We start from the raw sequence: 14,801 nt of genomic DNA on the forward strand, positions 1-14,801 counted from the left end.
AAACCACAATAAGATATCGTCTCACCTCAGTTAGAATGGCTATTATATTAAAACAAAACAAAAACAAAAACAGAAAATAACAGATGCTAAGGAGGATGCAGAGAAAAGGGAACAATCATACACTGTTGGTGGGAATGTAAGTTAGTACAGCAACTACGGAAAACAGTACAGAGGTTTCTCAAAAAAATAAATATAAAATTACCATATGATCCAGCAATCCCACTGCTGGGTATGTAGCCAAAAGAAAGGAAATCTGTGTATCAAAAAGATACCTGCATTCCCATGTTTATTGCAGCATTATTCACAATAGCCAAGACATGGAATCAGTCTTAGTGTTCATCAACAGATGAATGGATAAAGAAAATGTGATATAAATACACAACGGAGTACTCTTCAGCCACAAAAAGAATGAAATCTTATCATTTGCAGCAACATAGATGGAACTGAAGGACATTATGTTCAGTGAAGTAAGCCAGGTACAGAAAGGCAAATATTGCATGTTCTCACTCATATGTGGGAGCTAGAAAAAAACAACTCACAGAGGTAGTAAATACAATGATGATTACCAGAGGCTGGGAAGAGACAGGAGAAGGAATAAAAGAGGGTGATTAATGGGTACAAAAATACAGTTCTATAGAAGGAATAAGATCTAGTGTTTGATAGCACAGTAGAGTGACTCTAGTTAACAATAATTTATAATATATTTCAAAATAGGTATGAGAGAAGATTTGGAATGTTTCCAACAAAAAAAAATGATAAATTTCTGAGATGGTGGAAATCTCAATGACTCTGACTTGATCACCACACATTGTTACATCTATCAAAATATCATATGCACCCTATAAATATGTACATTATGTATCAATTTTTAAAAAGCAAAAAAAATATAAATTATATATGTAAAAACTAAAAAGAAGTCCATGATTGCTACAGATCTATCTCGAAGAAGCCACTTAAGATACAGACAAAGGTTTATATAAAAAGATTTTTACTGAGGGTTACTTAGAACACTGAACTTTTGGAAACAACTTAGATGTCTAGTGATAGGGTTAATTAAATATAATGCATCCCAAGATACACTATTACACATGAAAAGTTTCTAATGTTATGAAAATATTTCTATAGTATAATGCTAACTGGAATAAAGCAAGCAGCAAAACTGAAGAAACAATATAATTCAATTCTGTTTTTAAAAAGCTCTAGGCCAGGCGTGGTGGCTCACACTTGTAATCCTAGCACTTTGGGAGGCTGAGGTGGGTGGATCACTTGAGGTCAGGAGTTCCAGACCAGCCTGCCCAACATGGTGAAACCCCATCTCTACTAAAAATACAAAAATTAGCTGGATGTGTGGTGGGCACTTGTAATCCCAGCTACTTGTGAGGCTGAGGCAAGAGGATCGCTTGAACCAAGGAGGCGGAGGTTGCAGTGAGCCGAGATCACTCCATTGCACTCCAGCCTGGGTGACAAGAGTGAAACTCCGTCTCAAAAAAACAAAGCTCTTAAAAAAGATAGGAAGGAAATATGTCAATATATTGTTATTATCTCTAGGTGGTACAGTTATAAGAGCTTTAAAAAAACTCTTAAAATATTTTTTCTGCACTTATTTTCTCCAGTAAAAGAAATATCCTTCTAATTTAAAAATACAGGCCAAAACTTTGTCACACTGTTAGGCACATATATTCACTCATTATGTATTAGAAGCGAAGTGTTACTGACCTATGGCTGTAACTGCTATCACTACTGGCTCTAATCCTAAACTTAAGCATAACCCTAACCCTAACTTTGAAAAAGCAGTGCTAGGGACAATAAAGGACAAGTAACAAAACAAGGTCCCTATTTTCAAGCAAGGGAAGGAAAAGCAACTGCCACTGGTTGTCAGCCCCTTCTGTGAGCTAAATAATGGGCTATGTACTTCACACGTGTTATCTCATCGAATCCTCACTACCATTGTTTGGTAATATCTTTATACCTGTTTTAAAAATAAGAAAATTTTTAGCAAGCATGCACATTTCACCTCCCAGAGAGGGGGATTCTGGGGTTTATTCTTCCTCGGCTGGAATACCCTGCATAATTTCCAGGTGTCAGCATTTTCCCTGGAGCCCATTCTTTCTCTGTTATCATTCCACTCCCACCAAGATAATGCTGATGCCCAAAGTCCCTTCTGAGAGTACACATGGAATATGCATGTGAAGGAGACTCACCACCCTCACTTATTAGGAATTCTTTTGTCCAGTGCTGGGTGGGTCCTTGATTTATCGCTAAAGGCACTTACTGGTTCCTGGAATAACCAGGGTTGCTTCTCATAGTTACTTCATGACCAAGTGGTTTCCGCCTCTGATTGCTCCAGTTATTGTTCTCCAGGGAATCACAAATGTGTCTCTCTGCATTTGAAGCATGATAGCCAGCTCTTCCCCACTCCCAACAACCTGTCCCTGAGCCCCCGTAGCTCCTTAGCCCCACATGGACTGTGCAGGCCCCACAGACCTGCCAAGTCCTACAATGGGTGGCATGGCCATGGAAATGAAGGAGCCTCAGAATGCACATTAACTGAGCACTAATTCCAGAATTGTACTTCTGACACCACAGCAATGCCAATATAGAAACAGACAGGCAGGTGGGTGAAGGAAACATCTCACACTCAAGGAAAATGAACAAGATGATCATCGCTAGAATATGATAGAGACTACCCCACCAATGTAGGCATTAAGTTCGGGGTCCCTGCTACTGATAGTCTTTTATTAATCTCTTTAAATAGTTTCTATGGTCTTAAGTGCTTTTGTTTTCTCCCTACATCTCTTGGTACAATTTGGTAACTAAATCATGGTTGACTATCACCCACAGATGAGCATAAATGAGAGTTAACTCATCTAAAACTGAACACAAACACCTGGGGGAGGAACTGTAAAGGACCCCCCACCACCACCCTCACCACCCCCGTTGTCCTGCAAATCCACAGCCACCATGGTTGCCTTGGCCAGCAGAAGCCCAAGACTGAGGCAATTGCTACCTGTATTCTCACCTGCAGCAACTTTCACACTTAGGTTCCAAAGAGAAGCTTCAGGAAAGCAAGTTTGAAGCATAGTGGTCTCTGCCCACCATTGTTAGATCCCTTTCCTACCGCCCTCTTTCATTGTCCCTCTGTTCCAAATCCAGTCTTAGCCCATCCTTCAGAGTTCACCTTCTTATTCTCCCCAAATCAGTCCTCTCACTCTGCCACCACTGCCACTTCCTTCACTTTGGCCTCCTCATCTCTTCACTGGATAAAAGCTTAGGCTCTGATGCTAGACCATCTGGCTCCAGATCATACTGGCTGTGTGCCAGTAGGCAAGTACTTCATCTCTCTGAGTCTTAGTTTCCTCATATGTTAAAGGGAATAATGATAATTCCCATCTCAGTGTTGTGAGAATTAAGTTAATGCATGTAAAATACTTATGACAATGCCTAGAATTGATTAATAAATGCTAGTTGTTATTATTACTATCTTTAACCCACATTATTGCAACTGTTTCCCCATTTCCTAGCCTTCTCTTCCATTCCATCTTCCACTCAGTTGCCAGAGTGAATCTTCTAAAATGCAATTTTAATTGTCATTCTCCTGCTGAAAAGCTCTTCGATGGCTTTTTTATTGCCTATTAGTAAAACTTTTTGAACTGGACCCATGGAATTCTATATGCCTCTCTGCCCTATCTTCTGCCATTCTCACAAAAGACTATGTGTTTCTACATCTTGAGTTTCCGGAACTTAACCTGACACCCCTTCACCTCCTTTGCCCATCCCCAGCGTTCCTCTGAGACCTTCCCTCTGCCTGGCCCACTCCTACCCCTCTGTGCTTTTAGCAAAATTCTCTCAGGGCTTCTGAATGCTGCTCACGTCCCTTTTGAAGTCTCCCCACTCCCAGTCAACAGTGATGCTATATGTTCCACATACTGGGAGGCCAGAGCACTGGGTTCAACCCTCTATTTCATCACTTAACTCAGGGTGCTACCCCACAACTGTGCACATGCCAGACTTCCCCAGACGATAGAAAGAGATGCAAACTAATGTTTGTGGAATCTACTGTGTGCCTGGCACTATGTAAGGACTGTATATACTTTATCTTACTTAATACGTCTTACTTAATACCAATAATTAATAAATTGAAAAGAATTTTACTTTTTCTTCAATATTGATATAAATTATGATATTTATTCTAAAGTACTGAGAAAAGTAATCATTATTAATTTTCCTTATTTCAGTTAACTAAGAGAAACTTCTCAAGAGATACTTTAGCATTGCATTAATCTATTAATAATTTGGTTTGGAGTTCTCAGAGTCAAATCCTTAGGTTCTTTTTCACTCTAAATTATGTTTAAAGATTCATCATGTTGTTGCATATCACAATAGTTCAAAAATGCTAGTCATGGAAAACTACATAATGTACAATACCATTCTTATAAAGCTCAAAAACAAGAAAACTAAATAATATATTGTTTATGAAAACATGTGCTGAACTCTACCTCCCAAAAAGCAAAAGAAGGATAAACATAAAACCCAGGGTAGTGTTACTTTGGGGGGAAGTAAGGGAGTCAGAATGGGGAGGAGCCCTAGGTAGCACTGAGGATAGAGGTGATGTTCTGCTTCTCAAATTGGAAGGTAGGCTCTCAAGTGCTCGCTATATTATTGTGCTTCATAACCTTCATAACCATATACACTGCATCTAGTCCCTCATATGTAGCAAACAGGGCTATCTATGTATGTTCACATATTTTTTGTTGCTATTATTATCATTATTACTATTACTGACCTCCTCTAGGGGAAAGACTAACAATTATGAGCATCTGGGTGCTAGAGAGAGACTGCTAGATAATTCCTCACAACACCTTTATGAGATAGACATTCTTTTCCCAAAATAAAAATTATAATATTAAACTCAGAAATGGTGAATAGCACGCTCAAAGTCTCCCTCTGTGCCAAATATCTTCCATTTGCACCTTGAATCCATTCTGTATCTTCTCTCCACTCCCCAGTGCCCTGGGAAGCTGACCTACATGGACTACATCAATGGGCTCCCCTGTCATCTGGCTTCTCAGTACATTCAGCCAACGATGACAGGAGATGAGACAACGGGAAGAGAGTGGGGTCAAGGGACCAATTCCCCTGCTCCCTGTCATGGAGTCACCATGAGTTGGTGGCATCTTCCACTGAAGGCCACAGTTCCTGTCAGGCAGCCTCTCACAAAGCTCTCCTCTCTCTTAGAAGTGGTTATGTTTCCCCTCCGTGCTGTTTCCAGGCCTGCAATGCCTGAGGGATCCAAACCTTGCTGGTTTCCCTGTTCCCTGCCCACAGCCTTACAAACTGTCTCTTCATTAAAGTCTTCCCAAATTACCCAGGTTGGGGGGCCATATGTTTCCCGGCTGCAGAAAGGTAAAGCTGGGATCCGAAGCTCAGCATCTTCCATCTAGACTAAGATGCCTCTTCATCCTTTGCTGCAAAAGCTGATATGACTCTAAGGAAGGTTATTACTAACAATTGCAGTTACTACTGTGGCTTTATGGTAGAAAGCTATTTGCTCTTCAGGGCTGGGGTTACACACAGACAACAATAGGGACACCTAACTGGTATTGCTGGAAATGTGTGTAAAAAGTATCTTGTTTACACATAGAAATTACAAACTGTTTATACATAGGGTTTAAATTTAAAATAGATAAGGAAATTAACAATGATCTTTAAAAGGTATAAGTTTTAGGGAAATGTAAACAATGTGACCTACATGTTCTCACTGGTCCTATTATCTGGCCCTTCCATCACCCAATCCCTCCCTTTCCTCCCCACATCCTCCTTTTATTGATGATCCCAGATAAAGAGCAAGGTGCCAACAACACATCTCAATAGGCCCTTACAACAGAACATGTTTGATGACAGTAGTTTGGATAGTTCAGACTCCCTCATGCAGAAAATAGAGAGAGGAAACCCTTGCAGTTTTTACCCCTCTTCTTTCAACTGTCTTCCTAGTTCTCTCTGCTTAACGCCTATTTTCTGGGGATGCTGCACAAAGACAGTGCAGGCCGTAAGCCCAACTTATCTTTTGCTGAAATCTGTAGAACAAGAGCATATGTTATCAAATAATAAGCCACAAGTAAAGGCACCTGGATCTGACTGACAATGCAGAATAACTCATCCTAATTTCTTGTCATCTTTCCTCACCAATATGATAACCGCATTCCTTGGCAGAACACTCCGTATCTCAGTGGCACTGCTAAGAGCAGATTAAGTGTCAGATACATCAACTGGTGCCCTAAGGAGTCACAGAAAGAAGGTCGTGACAAAGCAGGCTAACAGTGATGATGAAGAGGAATTCAATGCAATAAAAGTAACCCAGGATTTCCTTACTAGATGTAGTACTTAAAAATTCCTATTTCAAGCATTTCGTCAACTCCCAATAATCACAGTGGGTAGATTATCCACACTGTGGGCTAGGCCTGGACAGTTGTTTACTCTCAGACTGGATTTTCCTTTTGTTTTATTTTCTTTTTTTTATTATTATGCTTCAAGTTCTAGGGTACATGTGCACAACGTGCAGGTTTGTTACATAGGTATACATGTGCCATGTTGGTGTGCTGCACCCGTTAACTCATCGTTTACATTAGGTATATCTCCTAATGCTATCACTCCCCGCTCCCCCTACCCCACGACAGGCCCCGGCGTGTGATGTTCCCCACTCTGTGTCCAAGTGTTCCTCTTGTTCAATTCCCACCTATGAGTGAGAACATGCGGTGTTTGGTTTTCTGTCCTTGCAATAGTTTGCTCAGAATGATGGTTTCTGGCTTCAACCATGTACCTACAAAGGACATGAACTCATCCTTTTTTATGGCTGCATAGCCTTCCATGGTGTATATGTGCCACATTTTCTTAATCCAGTCTATCACTGATGGACATTTGGGTTGGTTCCAAGTCTTTGCTGTTGTGAATAGTGCCGCAGTAAACATCCAACATATAAAGACACATACATGTGTCTTCATAGCAGCATGATTTATAATTCAGGCTGGATTTTCTATCCTGTCTCTATCCTGTCTCTCAATTTCTAGGGACATTCATCAGCTGATTATATCTGAGTATTTTCTTTCCACTCCTTTCACATACAAGTAACTGTAAGCAGATAGCAGACCAGGACAAAAAAATGATAGATAAGTGTAGGTAGATGACAGTAAAGATAACATGAGACCTCATGATGATAGGAATCATCCAGAACTTGTCTCATAGTAGACACTCAGTAAATATTTGTTGAACTGAGTGGATGGAGGTATTGAAAAGTTGAATTAGAAGACTTTTAAGGTTTCTTCCCACCCTATTACCTATGACTCCTCAGAATAAGATGATGGAAAACCTGAGTGACCTAGGAGATAGATGCCCAAACTCATCAGGAGCAAGACAGAGAAGTTAAAATGAAGGGACTCATCTCAGGCCAAGATGGATGCTGAATGAATAAGTCAGGACTGATCCAAGCTGTTACACCCCAACAAGATCCTTGGTCCTGGGTAATGCCCCAAAATTTCCACCCAGAGTCCAAGGGGACTAAAAAGAAGTTCTCTTAGAATTTAAGGTATAGACAAAATGTTAAGTGAAATCCCAGACCTTAACTTACTTAGGAAGTCTGAGAGTACTTAGATGCATATTGGTGAGGGTGGTAAGACTCTGTTCTGAGGCCCTGGATTTTATGAAGTATTGTTTTTTTCCAATATCACAGAAACCTAGAATTCAAGGCAGGAAAGATTCTTAGAAGTTATCTAAGCCCACCTCCAACCCAGTAGAGGAACTTCTTCTACAGCATCCCCAACAGAGGGTCATCTGGTCTTCAGCGACAGGAAGTTCGCTTTCTCCAGAGGCAGCAGCATTATTGCTAGACAGCTTCCATGTGGGCAGGTTCTTTCCCCTGATTCTAATGTCTACCCATTAATGCAACAGAGGCCGTGCCTGTTCCCTCACTTCTGGGGCAGCTCTCCTGAAGTTAGGAATTGCGTGTTTTTTTTTTTCCTTCATCTTCATGCCTGCCAGCAAACATCCCTCATTCCTTCAACTGTGGAGACATGGATTGTGGGTGCCTTAATGTGCTGCTTCCTTGACAGTACTCTAACTGATCTATGTAGTTCTTAAAATGAAGCTGGCCAGATGAATGTTACAGAGTTGAATGCAGTGGTTCAGATATGGCCTGGCCTACAGAGAGGAGAGTGGGACTATTTCTTCCTACTCATTTCTAAATTATCAACACTATCTGCTTAATCATCTATTCTAAAATGGTCCCCTAAATGGTCATTAAGTTTGCTGGTTCCTTAAATTCCAGGACCCTCTTTCACCACTCACTTGTCCTTATTTGTTTGTTTTCTGTTGGCTGGTTCATCTCCTATGCTACCAATGCACTCCCATCTTGGGCTGCCTTTTACTATTACTGGTTTGGCACTGGGTAGGGAAATACCCAGGTTTCCCCTAAATTTCTCAAAATGTGTGTTCCTGCTCACCGCAAATCCTCAATCTACCTGGCATAGAGAAGCTCTAAATACTTGTTGACTACATAATGAATAAATGCATGAATAAATAAGTAGCAAATGTTTGTCGGGAGTGGTAGCTCATGCCTGTAATCCCAGCACTTTGGGAGGCTGAGGTGGGTAGATCACTTGAGGTCAGGAGTTCGAGGCCAGCCTGACCAACACGGCGAAACCTTGTCTCTACTAAAAATACAAAAATTAGCCAGTTGTGGTGGCGGGCACCTGTAATCCCAGATACTTGGCAGGCCAAGGCACTAGAATCACTTAAACCTGGGAGGCAGAGGTTGCAGTGAGCCAAGATTGCACCACTGTACTCCAGCCTGGGTGATAGAGTGAGACTCAGTCTCAAAAAAAAAAAAAAAAAAAGCATCAAATGATCAAATGTCACCTACAGGCTTGATCACACCAGCATGTAACAATCCACTTCTAACAAGAGCCTGTCTTTTTAGCATCCTGAATCTGACCCAGATAAATAATTTCTTCTCACCAGTATCATCTACTGAGTCTAACAGTTAATTTTCATTGTTCTCTTTCTCTTCCAAAGCCATGGCTACACAGAAGAAAGTGGCAAATATAATCTGACCTGCTAAATTATTCAGTTTTCCTACCCCAAACTTCACTGTCTTTAGAACAATCCTGTTCCATCCAGTAGCCATTATGTGTGACATGTGGCCAACAGAATTAGGAAGTGACTGGTGGGCATGACTAGGTGAACTCTGTGGCCTGCTGGGCGCTTACACTCTTCATGAATGCAGGTCCCTCAGGAGGCAGAGATTCAGGCATCACAGAACAGTTCTTCCCACTGGCAACAGGACTCTTGCCTGCCCTGTGAAGAGCCTTCCGATTCTCAGGAGCGCAGAATGCAATGATGTGACCACCCTCTGAGAAGCAGAGAGCCTGCATCTTGTGTGTTCCTTCAGTGATAATGTATTATTCCACCTTTTTCATGGCCTTCCTCTCAGCCCCTCTTGGGTTTTGTTCCCCTTCACCCCAGCGGAAATCTTTTCTTTTTAAATTACTTCCAGTCTGTTTTGTCCCACTCTTTGCTTAACAAGTCAGAATAAAGAAAAGTATTCTTCCAACTCTTTCCCTCTTTATTCTAAAGAAAAGATGAGCATGAATTAGTTGCAGCTATGTGATGAACATGCAGGAAAGAAAAATGTACCCTTTATATCTTCTGGGATCCCAATTTCTTCTGTCTTTAAAAGAACTGAGAGTTCATCACGGGTCCCTGTGAAAACTTCTATTGTAAATTGCTTCAGAAAATTCCTGGTTTTATGCCTGTTGGTCACATACTTAGGAAAAGTGCTTTAAAAAACTGCTTAGCTAAATTGCTAAATTACCTATATCAATCATGAGTTATTTAGTCTACCTCCTTGCTTCTGAGACAGATAAGAGTATTTCTTCTTTACAATGACCCCCAGAAAAAAAAATCTTTCATCCTTACATTCATTGTCTCATGCACTCAAAGTTTATAAGATCTTCTTCAGATATGACCCGAATCCCTTTTACTGGAACTTAAGACCTTTCATCTTTTTTCTGTTCCCAGTGGATATCATAAAGAAAAAAAAAAAAAAAAAAAACAGACACTATTCAGCATCTATTTGTTCACAGTCTTCTGTCTGAAGTTCTTCAGGGCTCACCATTCCATTCAACATCCTTCCAAGTAGGGGATGACTGCTCTTAAAATCCCCTTTACTACCTGCCCATCACCTCCCAAGCATCCCTTTACATTCATCTCTTCTTTAGCTCTCTGAGATGCAGTACCTGCCTCACTCGACATCTGCTTCAAGAACTTAATAACACATTCAAAAATTATCCCAGGTCTTCCAGCAAAGGCAAAGCTGGATCTATAGCTCCTCCCTGTAATTCACTAATTCTTCTATAAAATGCACAGAGACAAGATGAAGGTTTTGAAAGCCCAAGGAACCATTTCTTATGTGCCACAACAAACATGTCACAGGTTTTGGCCCCACTAAGAGACAGTCAGCAGTGCTGTCGCTGCTCAAGAACAAAGATGGCGAGAGAGCACGGGGGCTGGCCTCAGGAGGGTTGAGTTCTAGACCAAGCTCTCCCACTGAGCCTTGTGAGCCACACACATCCTCTGCCAGCCCCTTTCCCTAAGCAGGACATGACACGTATCTGCCTAGATTGCTCCTCAGGGCTCTCCCAACTCTCACATCTTGTGGTTCTCTGATCAAGTGAAGGTCTCGTCTCTCCCTTCTCAAAACACATAAACTATGTCCTTGGCATGTCTCCCACACCCACCTTGTGGCCAGTGCTATCTAGACCAGTGTTTCTCACACTTTTTAAAATGATCATCCTAGGACCTGAAGAAGCCTTTTTAGATCTTTTTCCCCTAATCACCCTACCCAGTGAAAATTTAATACCACACATATACTGTACATTGGTAGAGTATATATACCTGTGTTTAATACATGGAAATAAATATTTTGCTATCCCCAACAACCAATTTTCACTCTCTTTGGGGGCAGTACCACTGCCACTGAAAATGCATGACCTAAATCAAGTTGAGTGCCTCCTCTAGCTGAGTGATACAGAATTGAGTGTCCAGAGTTGCCACTTCCAGCTCCCACCCCATTCACATGAATCCCAGCAGTAACAATGGGAATGAGACAGACAATGGACAATGGTGTTCCAGGAACAGTTAGAATCCACTGGAAGGGCAGAAACCACTAGGGTCCCTGGCAGAGATGGAGGCTCCTTCCAAAACTGGCATCAGCCCAGCTTCCCTCCCGCTCCCCTGCAAGCCATTCCCCTTCCCCTTACCTTGGCACGCTGGCCAAATACGTCACTAGTTTCCGCAGGTCTTCCTGTCTTATTCTGTCATGATTGCTGCGAGCAGGGAAGGTCAGGATGGGTCCGCCTCGCTTATCACGACCCCCTGCAAGGAGGAGGAAGGGAAGAGTATTTAAGAAAACCAGTCAGAAAGGAAAGCCACAGAGGAAAAAGAAATCTGTCTGAGTGCTGGGTGATCAGACAGAAATAGGGGATCCAGAGAAATCTGGTCACTGTTCAGGACAAGGCCAGGGGGTCGAGATGCAGGTAGCACGTATGACTGTGGGCAAGTCTTTTGGCTTCCCCGGTCCCTCATCTGTAGAAGGCAGATGAAAACAGTACTGTGCACATTACAGGGTTGTTGCAAGAACTGATGAGTTGGCACATGGGGATGTACTTGGAAAAGTAAAGCTCTCAACAAATGTGAGATGATATGAAGTGGTGATAACTGTTCTTACTGAGAAAACAAGCTGGTGGAAAGTGCTATGTTCTTTGGAAATTTAACCTCTAATTTACTTCTCTTTATAGACCTCTGTGAGGTGGGAGTGCTTGTCATTAGCTGACTACTATGGTAAGCAGACCTCAAAGCATCCATCCCAGGATAGCATTACTGGAAGGTTCTTAGATTCATAGAAAAAACATTAAGTATTTTCTACACAGCCAAAAAACCACCCCTGCCTGTCTGCCTGAGGTGCCACCTGTCACTCCTGCTAGAGGAGCACATGAATCTTATCAGAAATCAGAATGCTCAAGGTCTTAATCACTGCAAATGCATATGTACATACTAAGATTACAAGTGTTTTCTAAACATCACATTTAAAATAACTGGAAGGAGTATACCAAAATGACAATTGGTGTTGCTATTAGAAGGCCAGGATTTTGGATCATTGCTTTTTCGTTCCTCTACTTTCCAAATACCCTATTCACTATTATATGATTTTAAAATGTATTCATTAATGGACACTATGCTTAGGAAGTGGAACCAAGTTTCTCAGGGGCGTTAGATAGGAAAAAAGCTAAGGGTAACTATGACCTTACAGGGCACTGGCCATCACACAAAAAAAACCACTGTGTCATGATCACAGACTCCTCACACCACATCTCAGGTGGCCACCAGATAGACCCCAGAGTAGGACCACAAAGGGATCTAATGAAAGAGAGTGGAGAGGTGCAAACCTCACCAATACTGGAAAACAGGATCTCTTACCCAGAGGGCAGAGTCTCCCAGGGATCCCGCCCAAGTGTGAGTTCATGAATAAGGTTTCCTTCTGGTTAAGGAGTCCAGAAGGCACACAGATAGAGGGGACGCTTGACAAAAAATCAATCCAGAATACCCTTGAGGAGGAAGTAAGGAGGCTGCAGAGAGAAAAGGATTACACAAGATCAAGGCCACTATGAGATCCAGCCCTGATGAAAAAGTGTTTCTGCAACCACCACTGCCCAGCACCCCAACTCAGGGAAGATTCATACAGATTAACTCAAAGTTGGACATTTCATACCACTAGCCCTGGTTCTTTGAAGTGATAACCACCCTTGTCTCATCTGCCTTGGAAATGGTCCCCATCTCTCCATTGCCTTCCACATGAGGAAAAGGAAGCGAAAAAATTAAATAGAAGGTTTTCCAAAAGCTGGGAGGTACTCCAACACTCTCAACCTTCTCCTCTATCCTTGACCTCACCCCAAGCATTTTCACTCTGGCAGTTGGTTTGTTTGCTTGTTTTACCATAGCTGTTGGTTTTTTCCTGACCTTCCTTGGGCATTTTACAAGTAGAGTCTTGGAACCATAAGGAACCACAGCTCTGACTGGCAAAGGGTGGCTTGGAGGGCTGGCTGATACTGTCCCTCCCAAACTGGAGCCAGGGCTGGCCTTGGAGACATGAGATTCAGGATCATGGCTGGGGAGGTTTTTAGATGGCTGGAAGATAGTCACTTTTTCTTTCCTCCACTTTCCAAACTTCCTATTCACTATTTACTATATGATTTCAAAGCGCATTCACTAATGGACACTATGCTTAGGAAACAGAATCAAGTTTCTGCTTTTTTTTTTTCCTGTCTGACACTCCTGAGAAACTTGGTTCCACTTCCTAAGCATAGTGTCCATTAATGAATAAGCTTTAAAATCGTATCATAAATAGTGAATAGGAAGATTGGAGGGTTCAGATGGCAAGGAAGGAGGGGTGAGAAGAGAAAGCCTGGGGAATTCTAATTCCCCACATCCAGAAGTGTAGATCAGGAGTCAAGAGGAGGCAGCAGGATCAAGCCATGTGGTGTTCAGAAAGAAAGAGACCTTTGAAGATTATAGAAAAAAAGGAGAGGAATGAGCCTAGAGGAAGAGAATCTTTATGCTGGGAAGGGTAGGGACAACAATGGAGCAAGGCCCCAGGGAAGGCACAAGGGGAGGGTCCAGTCCACAGCAGACAGGGCTGTCCCCCTCTTTGAGGCAGGCTGTTGAACTCTGAGAGAGGAGGAAATGGAGATAGGTGGTGGAGAGGGAGGAGTTCAGCCTGTCTGAGGGACACGGTTCTTTGGAGGAGGAAATGGAGATAGGTGGTGGAGAGGGAGGAGTTCAGTCTGCCTGAGGGACATGGTTCTTTGGAGGAGAAAATGGAGATAGGTGGTGGAGAGGGAAGAGTCCAGCCTGCCCCAGGGACATGGTTCTTTGGAGGAGGAAATGGAGATAGGTGGTGGAGAGGGAGGAGTTCAGCCTGCGCGAGGGACATGGTTCTTTGGTGGAGAGGGAGGAGTTCAGTCTGCCTGAGGGACATGGTTCTTTGGGTAGAACAGTAGACAAGAATCAGTCCAGGGTCAGGGTAGGCTTTGGGTACTGAGGAGAGGGAAATGAAACCATCACTGGAGATCTTCTCTCAAGAATGACAGTAGGACTGGGTAGGACATGAGCTTCAGGGTTGCTGACAGGGTACTAGGGAACAGCGAAAGCTCTGTTGAAAGCTTTGGCTACAGTATCTGTGCCAGGCTCCAAGCTGAGTGAAGGCAGAATGGAGCTAATGCACCATATAAATGGGGTATGCCCAGCGAGGGTGGGAGATGTCCTGTTGGATGATGACATCCCAGAAAAGAGGGAAAGGTGTTGATTTTGTTCCTCTCATATCCATCCTCTCCCAAATGACAAGAGGATATCAGAAAGGGTCAAAATAAGGGACTAAAACCACAGATAGACATATCAAGGGTCAAGATCTTGGACGTGCATAATCACTGTAGGTAGGTGGAGGACTTTGGTACCAACGAGGCTGAGCAGCAATGAAGCTCTAGGATTTGATCAATAATTGACATAGATGCTGAAATTACAGAGGACAATAAGCAGAGATGAAGTATAAGGACCCCCGATAAAGTCAATATAACAATAGACCTGCAAGATGTTAATGAATATACATCACAGACACATAAATTTTTAGGGAACGAGGTTATTCTATGGTTTGGAAAATGCCAGATTAAAAAAAAAAAAAGAAAGTTCTTTACTGCAGG

At 42.3% G+C, this 14,801-nt stretch overlaps 1 protein-coding gene across 26 annotated transcripts in view; it reads right to left on the reverse strand.

Annotated features, from left to right (window-relative positions):
- The window catches only part of LOC105470260 (kalirin RhoGEF kinase), a 700,354-nt gene that overhangs the window by 489,226 nt on the left and 196,327 nt on the right, over nt 1–14,801 (reverse strand). For all 26 annotated transcript variants that reach the window (XM_071089172.1, XM_071089152.1, XM_071089145.1 and 23 more), the window contains exon 3: nt 11,310–11,424. In XM_071089172.1, the coding sequence (XP_070945273.1) occupies nt 11,310–11,424 (115 nt within the window). The remainder of the gene's footprint in view (nt 1–11,309; nt 11,425–14,801) is intronic.

The sequence above is a fragment of the Macaca nemestrina genome, chromosome 2 (assembly GCF_043159975.1).
Source record: "Macaca nemestrina isolate mMacNem1 chromosome 2, mMacNem.hap1, whole genome shotgun sequence".
Taxonomy (NCBI): Eukaryota; Metazoa; Chordata; class Mammalia; order Primates; family Cercopithecidae; genus Macaca; species Macaca nemestrina.